Source organism: Propithecus coquereli, unplaced genomic scaffold (assembly GCF_000956105.1).
Source record: "Propithecus coquereli isolate 6110/MARCELLA unplaced genomic scaffold, Pcoq_1.0 Scaffold127, whole genome shotgun sequence".
NCBI classification, from domain to species: Eukaryota; Metazoa; Chordata; class Mammalia; order Primates; family Indriidae; genus Propithecus; species Propithecus coquereli.
The window spans coordinates 6592532-6601423 of NW_012136858.1; the positions used below are offsets into that span (position 1 = coordinate 6592532).

The following is an 8892-nucleotide window of genomic DNA, read 5'->3' on the forward strand; positions in this document are numbered from 1 at the left end:
AAAAAAAAAAAAAAAAATTGAAAAGTAAAGTTCTCTTTTGATAACTGATACCAACCTACCAAAAAGGCAAAATGGATATAGGAGGTCTGTCCAGAAAGTATCCAGCCATGTAATATGAAAAACAGAGACATTTATTGAAGAAGATACAAGAAAGAAGAAACATTGTACACAGGACAACAATGCCTCAGTCCCCTTCAGAGTAGGCACCTTGGGACCTCACACAGTTCTCCCAGTGTTTCTTAACCTAACCCGTACACGTTCAACATTCTCAGGTGTTCTGCTTGTCACAGGCCTTCCAGAACGGGGATCACTTTCAACAGATTCTCTACCATCTTTGAGGCTTTTATGCCACACTTTCATTTGCGCTGCACTCATTGCACTGTCTCCAAAAGCCTTTTGAATCATCTGAATAGTTTCCGGGGAGGAATGTTCAAGCTTAATGCAAAATTTGATGCAGATTCGTTGCTCTACTCACTCAGTCATCTTGATGTTACAGCCACACAGTACACATGCTCACTGGATGGCATCTAGCATCCTACTGACTAGCACACTTATGTCATCATTGTTCACGCATGCGTATTATAGTCCACTCTCCTTGGCTGCCAGGTTATATCAATGTCACACACACCATTCTCCTTTTATTAATAATGGCTGGATACTTTCCGGACAGACCTCATATTCCATTCACAAAGTTCCCAGCAAAGCAAAATTCTAGTTAATCATATTTTGATTCTAACCTTTTTGTATTATCAATTGCATCAGGGCACAAATGGATTCCTGTGCACCCATTATACTTAAAATGACTTACATGGCTGACATAACACCACAAATTCTTAGAAGAGATGGACCCAGTCCATGTTTAATTAGTACAAGATTAATGCCATTTGTGTTAGGAATACTTAATAGTAAGAAATTACTGTTAATTTCTTACATCCACACACGGATACAGAACAGACATACACATTACTATAGACATGGCTGGTACAATAACAAATCACATATATTAATAAGAACAAATTACCAAGTGCCTCAATGAGAATGAAGAGATTATGCATCAATTAACTAAAAAGAAATAAAAGAAAAATGAGATATAAAGATCATCTGGGAAAAATAACAAGTGACTATAGAATTAGAGTAAGAGAGATAAGCCTCAGCTAATGGATTTTAAGACAGAAGATAACTATAAAAGATTTAGTATACAATTAATATGTGTAGAGCAGAACATAAGTAATGGGTAAGAAAAGGAAAGGCACCAAAAGGAAGCAGGATTTCAAAGTAGCATTCTATCAGATCCACAGATTTTTCAATCAAAAAAAAAAAAAGAACAAAGTAGCAAAGTGGGATCTGAGACAAGTAAAGAGTAAAAATAAAAATAGTGCATATAATATGATCCTCGAATAAAGGGATAAATGAAAAGCTTTTTGGTAGACTCCATAAAGAATAACAATGACTATAAGTTCTATTATTTTATGTCTTTAGGATTTTTTTAAGCAATAGCTCAATATAAGATATCCTATAGCATGATTCAGTTTTACAGGCTTCAGCACAAAGTAAAACTGTTTGTAAAACTAACATACTCAAAAACACCAACAGGGAAGAAGAGCATTTTACTGACCACAGTGAGTACAATGAGTAACATTTAACCAAGCAGAGGGGCTGAGACTTCCTTCCTATAAAGTTTCAGAGAGATGATTGAACTGCAAAAGTGTCTAGATTGAAAGTAGTGTGACTCAGAACTTATTCTTGAGATAAACCGCATCCACAAATATTAGCTGATTACATACATACTTGTCTGGCTGTTCTTCCCCTTCCAGAGTATAATCTTTAAGAACAAAGACCTCCTCGAAAAGAAAAGAAAAAACAGAAAGACCTCAACTGTACTTTAAAGAAAAATATCTACACGTCCAATAGCTACTCAACAAATACAAATAAATACCCTGCTTGGGTAGGGAAGAGGTGTAAGTCTTTGAATATTTTCCCAAGGCTATTTTTAAGCTTTATAAGAACATAGTATTTCTTATCTCAAGCAATAAACACAAATAACAAGAAAAAAATTTTAAGCCATACTTACCCTCCAAGCAAGTCTGCGGTGTCACTTTGTTGATTCATATTGACAACCCTCAAACGGTGGCCTTTAAGAAAGAAAGGGCAAAAGAATTACTCCAAAAACTTAAACACTAATCATATCCAGTGTGTGCCTTAAGGAAGTAGGGACAGAGCACAGGTCGAATTTTGAAATGTGTATTTCCTCTGACCCTCATTTTACTTTCAGGAATCTTAACCGTCCAAAATTTTCATATGAGAGAGAGAGAGAGACAAAATAAGATTCACCATGGTTGGCTGGGCGCGGTGGCTCACACCTGTAATCCTAGCTCTCTGGGAGGCCGAGGCGGGCGGATTGTTTGAGCTCAGGAGTTCAAGACCAGCCTGAGCAAGAGCGAGACCCCGTCTCTACTAAAAATAGAAAGAAATTAATCGGACAACTAAAAATATATAGAAAAAATTAGCCGGGCATGGTGGCGCATGCCTGTAGTCCCAGCTACTTGGGAGGCTGAGGCAGAAGGATCGCTTGAGCCCAGGAGTTTGAGGTTGCTGTGAGCTAGGCTGACGCCACGGCACTCACTCTAACCCGGGCAAAAGAGCAAGATTCTGTCTCAAAAAAAAAAAAAAAAAAAAGATTCGCTATGGCATTATTGGCATTATAGCATCAAATAACTGAGAACAAAAAAGATCCTTCAGTAGGTCAATGTCTACAAATTAGAACTAAATACCCAGTATGTAATATTATTCAGCCATTAGAAGGAATGAAGCATTGTTTATAAAGTTGTCCAACTTGCTTAACTAAATGCAATATGTAGAATATAATCCCATATCTGTTTTGAAACAAAATGTAGTACATGTATTTGCAGAACGTATGTTAGAAATGAACTAAGAGAATTCCACAGAAAGAGATTACATGTGGTGTGGTGGTACTTTTTAAACTCCAGTTATCTTTGGACTTTTTTTTTTTTTAAAGTAGTCAGTGTAAAGTGTCTGGGGACAGAGCGATGTCCCTCTGGGGGTTACCTGTGATGTGGGCCAAGTACTGCACAGCAGAGGTTTTGCCGGTCCCTGTCTCCCCCACCAGCAGCACAGGCTCCCCTTTGCTGACACACACTGCAAGCTGCTCAAGGAGAACAGAGGATGGCCGTGTAGCAGCAAAAGTGAACTTCTCCCTGGAAAGGGTAAAAATGAGTATAAAAACCAGGCTGCAAGCTTCTCTTAGCGTTGCTCTGAGGAACCAGATTTTCTAGATTTAACAAACAAGAGTAAGAAAAGAGCTCAGAGAAATTGTTTTCATGCTGTAATAGATAGTCTTACAACATATAAATTATAGAATTCAGTCACTCTCCAAACACTGAATATTCATATACTTGGTACTATGCTAGGCTCCAGAGATTGAAAACACCAATAAGATAAGACATTATCTGTACTAGCTATGTCATCTTGGGCAAATTACTTAACCTACCTTAGTCTCGATTTCCTCACCTAGAAGATAATAGTACCTAGTTGTTAACGGGTTGAATAGTCTTTCCCCAAAATTCGCGTCCATCTAGAACCTGTGAATGTGACTTTGTTCCAAAATAAGGTCTGCAGATTTAATCAAGTTAAACTGCATTACGCTAGGCCTTAAATGCAATGACTAGTGTCCTTTTAAGGGACCGATTTGGAGACACAGAAACAAAACGAGGGAAGAAGGCCACGTGACAACAGAGAGAGACTGGAGTGATACAGGTACAAGCCGAGGAAAACCAAGGACTGCTGGGAGCCAAGAGAAACCAGGAACAGGCCAAGAAGTGCATTCTTCTCTAGACCCTTCAGAGGAGAACCATGGCCCTACTGACACCTTCATTTCAGACTTCTATCCTCTAGAACTATGAAGGAATGTTGTTTAAAGCCATCAAGTTTATGGTAATTTGTTATGGCAGCCCTATGACACAAAAATACTAGTTCACAGGATTATTGTAACCACTATACAAGAAAGCACATGTAAAGCACTTGGCACAAAGTCAGGGATATAGTAAGTATTTAATAACTATTACCTAGATCTCAGAATCTTATATAACTTCAGACTTCAGTTTACAGACTAATGTTAGATATAGCCTGACTTTCAATTGAGGCTTACTTTACTAAATACAGTGAGTAAAATCAAGGACTGATCTCTATTGACATTCATCACCTCCTTCACCTATTAACACCTAGTTTCACAGAACATACTTTGGGAAAACACTACTGCTTACCATGAAGCACAATGGAGCGATCGCAGTCCAGGTATGTGTTTTGTGCTAGACTACACCTGCTATCAAGCTCCTAGTAACCTCACAGTTCACAGATTAGTTTACGACCTTACTTCCGTATGTGAACAGCCTCACTTTGTTTCCGCAGAAGCCGTACGCGACCCACTTGCACATCTAGTTCATTGATCACAATCTCTGGTTTATAAAGTTGACAGAAGAATTCAGTCTATGGGAGGGAAAGATTTTACCTCAGTAAATATGCACATATTCTTTGAACATTTCCTCACCCAAGGTGGTTTATTGTGCCCCTCTAACTAGCTCTCTATTAACAATCACACTCTATTTCTAAGACAGGCATGTTAATCAAGAAATTTTTTTTTCATTCTCCCAATTTCTTATGCTGTGTTTTTGAAAACATTGATGTTTCCCTGAAATGATACTTTTTACCCATTCAAATAGCCTCTGCCTACATTCGAAGTTAACACACTGACATATCCCAATAAAGAGAGTGAAAAGTATGCTTTACACCTCAAAGAAAATCAAAGTAGTCTTTCTCCAGCCAATCTTTCTTCTTCTTTAAATTTCTAACATAATGCAGGAAACCATGGTACATGTGACTACAGCCAAAGCAGAAAGAGGAGCTGTGGCAGACACTCCTGGATGTCTGCTCAACAGCCATTCCTCTTTTGTCTTCATCACTAATCCAAAGAACCCAGATTTTGTTCAGGTTTGGGACAGAAGTGAAAGGAAGAAAGTACTCTGGCAAGGTGAGGCCCCTCCCAAACCAAAGAAGATGAATATTGATCAGTCAAAGCCAATCATGGTGGTTTCATTCCTCTTGCCTAATACAGTTAATATATTTTATTGTTTAAGTCTCTTTCATTAAGGTGCTCTGTTATCTCTAGTCAAAACCATCCCAACTATTTCAGAAGCCTAAGAAAAATCTCTAGTATTGTGGTTCTCAACATAAGGCGTTTTAGAGTCATCATTCTTGTGGGAATGCCAGATAACTGCATTAAGATGAGCTCCTGAAAGCCTCTCTCCTCCAAAAATATATATTTTGATATAAAATAAGAATGGCAGAATATTAACATCAGCAATGAACCTAAGTAGTAAGCGTACAGGTATTCATTGGTACTACTCTTTGCAACTTTTCTTATGATGGAATAATAAAAAAAAAATGGGGGAAAAATCTGTGTACTAAACCCTACAAAGGTGTTACTAAGACATAGTTACAGTACTGGGTCTATGACCTACAGAATAAAATGCTCATTAAAACACTGGAGGAGAATAGGCTATACATATGATAATAGGACATGAGGAAGCTCACTTTAAGAATATGGAACACATGGAGAACTATTTGACATGGGAATACTGGAAGTTTTATGCCCACAATAGGTGTCAATAAAACTACCAAATTTTATAAAGGATTTAACATTGCAAAAGGTATTCCAAGTAATGATCAGAGACCAGCAAGCAAACTAAATATCTCGGCTTTCTTTCAACAGTGAAATAGAAACAGCACTACATACCTTTTTCTTAGAAATATTCAATTTGCTTCCAATAACTTCTGCCATTTTCAGTTTGCTTGTACGCTCAGAAAGCATTGCTGTGAAACAGTCCAGAGCCTATTAAAATAACCAAAGTAAGTGACAGCTGATTTTAAATATAATAATCACAGAGCTTCACTTTCCTGGCCACAAGGAGGAACATAAAATTCAGCAAGAACATTCTGCAGGACTAAACGGATCGCAAAAAGGTACCCAACCCCAAATTCAGGACCTTACCATAATGGAGAGACAGGACACCAACAAATGTGAAGGATTTACTACTGAAATACCAGCAAAATTAAAAAACAAACAAGACCTCGACTTGCAAACCCTAACTTCAGACAAAGTATAGCGATTAGTGTTAATCATTAGGTACATAGATCATGTGACAACTGACCCCATATAATGCCAGAGTAACATCAAAAGATTGCTTTCTAGCTGTAAGGGGAAACACGTGGCATACAATACCACTTGTCTACCATTATCCTAACCCGGTACTCAATCTTAACAACTACCAGTAGGCCAACCAGGGATGTGTTCTGAAGTAATGAAATATAAAGTACCACCAAAAATGGATTTTACCCAAAAAAAAGCTGAACTTGAATCCATCAAACAGTTTGTCAAACTTCTATTCACAGAAAATACAAGTGAGAATATAAGGTAAGAGACACCATGAGTGTCCTTTATATATCCAGTCTCTGCTTCCAATTTTTGGCACAAAGCTTCAAAAAATCCTTGGAATTACTCCAGTGAAGAGTATTTTTTTATTATTCACAATGAATTCCTTTGGACCATGCCTGAGTTTATGCTAACATGGCAATTCATGGTGGATCCTTAAATAGTTTCAAGGGAAGGGCTGGCCAAGCCAGAAAGAGCAAGCTCATGATTAGGGGTTGAAACTTTGAGCACCATCCCCAATCTCTGGAGGATGAGAGTTCAATCACACGGCCAACGACATAAGACCTCAATTAAACTGAAGACACACAAAGCCTGGAGAGCTTCCTGGTTGGTGAACATATCGATGTGTCTGGAGGGTGGCACACCTTGACTCCATGGGAACGGATCCCTGTTCTTGGGACCCTCCCAAACCTTGCCCTACGTGCCTCTTCCACCTGGCTATTTCTAAGTTGTATCCTGTATACCAAGACTGTAATTGAAAGTATACCACTTTCAGTGAACTCTGTAAGTCATTCTATCAACTTATTGAACTTGAAGGGGTCACAAAAACCCCCAAATTTGTAACTAGTGGGCCATAAGTGTCAGTGCCGAATCCCCTAGACTTGGAGCTGGGGTCTGAAATAAAGATAGTTTTGTGGAAGACTGAGCCCTTAATCCTGTGGTATCTATACTAACTCTAGGTAATGCCAGAATTGGATTGCATTAATTTCAAGACACTAGTTGGTACTACAGCAATACAGAAGCAACCAGATGAAGGTAAAACATTTTGCAAAATGAAGGATGTCTTCAACAAAGTAGTGTCTTTAAAGGGAGACTCTGAAACTGTAAAAGAGGTCTTAAGCCTAAATGCACACAAAAAAGATCCGCAAGGACACATATTAAGGCGTTAGTGCTAGGGAATCTCTGGATGTGGGGATATTTTCATCATTTTGCTTCGCTATATTGTTCTATGTTCAATAATACATACATACTGCTTCTCTATTAATAAAATATTTGTATATGAATGTTCACAGCAGCATTAGTCACAATAGCCAAAAGGTAGAAACAAATGTCCATCAATAGATGAATTTTTAAGACAAAATGTGTTCTATCAATACAATGGAGTATTCTTCAGCCTTAGAAAGAATGAAGTACTGATTCATGCTACATGGATTAACCATGAAAATATGCTGACTGAAGCAGCTAGACAGAAAAGACCACATATTATATGATTCCACTTATATGGAAGGTCCACAATGAACGAATCTATAGAGAAAGGAGGTAGATTAGCCCACTGCCAGGGGCTCCAGGGAGAGAAAAATAAAAATGAAGCAATTGGTTTGGGATTTCTTCCTGGGGTGATAAAAATGTTCTATTATACAATTACATAGTGACGATGGTTGTATAATTCTCTGTGCAGTCTAAAAAAACCACTGAATTGTATACTTTAAAAGGGTAAACATTATGGTATGGGATTATATATCTCAATAAAATGGTTTTATAACACACACACACAGTAACATTCCAAAACAGAGAGTAAAAAAGAGGTATCCAAAATAGAGAATAAAAAAGAGGAAATAATCCTACCAATACCTCAATTTTATTAGAAAAGTACAAAACAAGGTTATCTGCAAGAAACGAGAAACCTAGCAAAATGGGAAGAAGAGTTCACTAAAGAATGAGAATAAAGCATTTCGGGGTTTAGCTGAGCACTAAGTGTGCATTCCAAAGGTGGTTTTTCTCTGCTCAAAGTAACTTTACCAAACACAAAGAGGTAACTGCAAACCAAATTAGGGTCACTATTCTCTCCTCAATCCTAGGTAAAAGAAAACACAATGCTTTATAATCAAAGCCCACCAATCTTCAGGTAGTACCAATTTTATTCATAAGCAGGCAGGAATAAGTCTCTCTTTCTTCTTATTGAATATGGCAGAGCTATAATTCAATAGAGCTTCCCTCACACCCAACACATTTTCCCCTCTAGGTTATACTTTATAACTTCCACATAATTTCTCTTCACTAAAGATAAAAAGCCCTACTGAGGCAAGTGGGGGGGGGGGTCAGATAAATACAAATTTATCAAATAGACTAGTAAATTATATACAGGAATAACTACTACATATCTTAGAAACACTGTATCTTACAACATTGCTTTACTTTTACCTGGCAGATTGTCTTTTCATTTTACCTTTAATTTTACTATCTATTTTACTGTACCTCATACTATACTTCTTCTGAAATTAGAACCACAAAACGTTTACTACACCCCATTAGTTTTAAGGCAACTTTAGTTCAGTGTTAACTAGCTAAGGATAATAAGCCAGAACTAGACTAGAGAAAAACTCTGATAGCAATCCAGAGACAGGAAATAACAATGGAAGAGAAAACAGACAGGAAGACAACATCTT

At 37.6% G+C, this 8892-nt stretch overlaps 1 protein-coding gene across 1 annotated transcript in view; it reads right to left on the reverse strand.

The window, feature by feature from the left end:
* Positions 1-8892, reverse strand: part of MDN1 (MDN1, midasin homolog (yeast)) — a 164975-nt gene that overhangs the window by 124453 nt on the left and 31630 nt on the right. The window contains exons 10-13 of the mRNA XM_012638185.1: positions 5810-5905; positions 4391-4503; positions 3067-3215; positions 2072-2132 (exon numbers count right to left, since the gene is read on the reverse strand). Coding sequence (XP_012493639.1) covers positions 2072-2132; positions 3067-3215; positions 4391-4503; positions 5810-5905 — 419 coding nt within the window. The remainder of the gene's footprint in view (positions 1-2071; positions 2133-3066; positions 3216-4390; positions 4504-5809; positions 5906-8892) is intronic.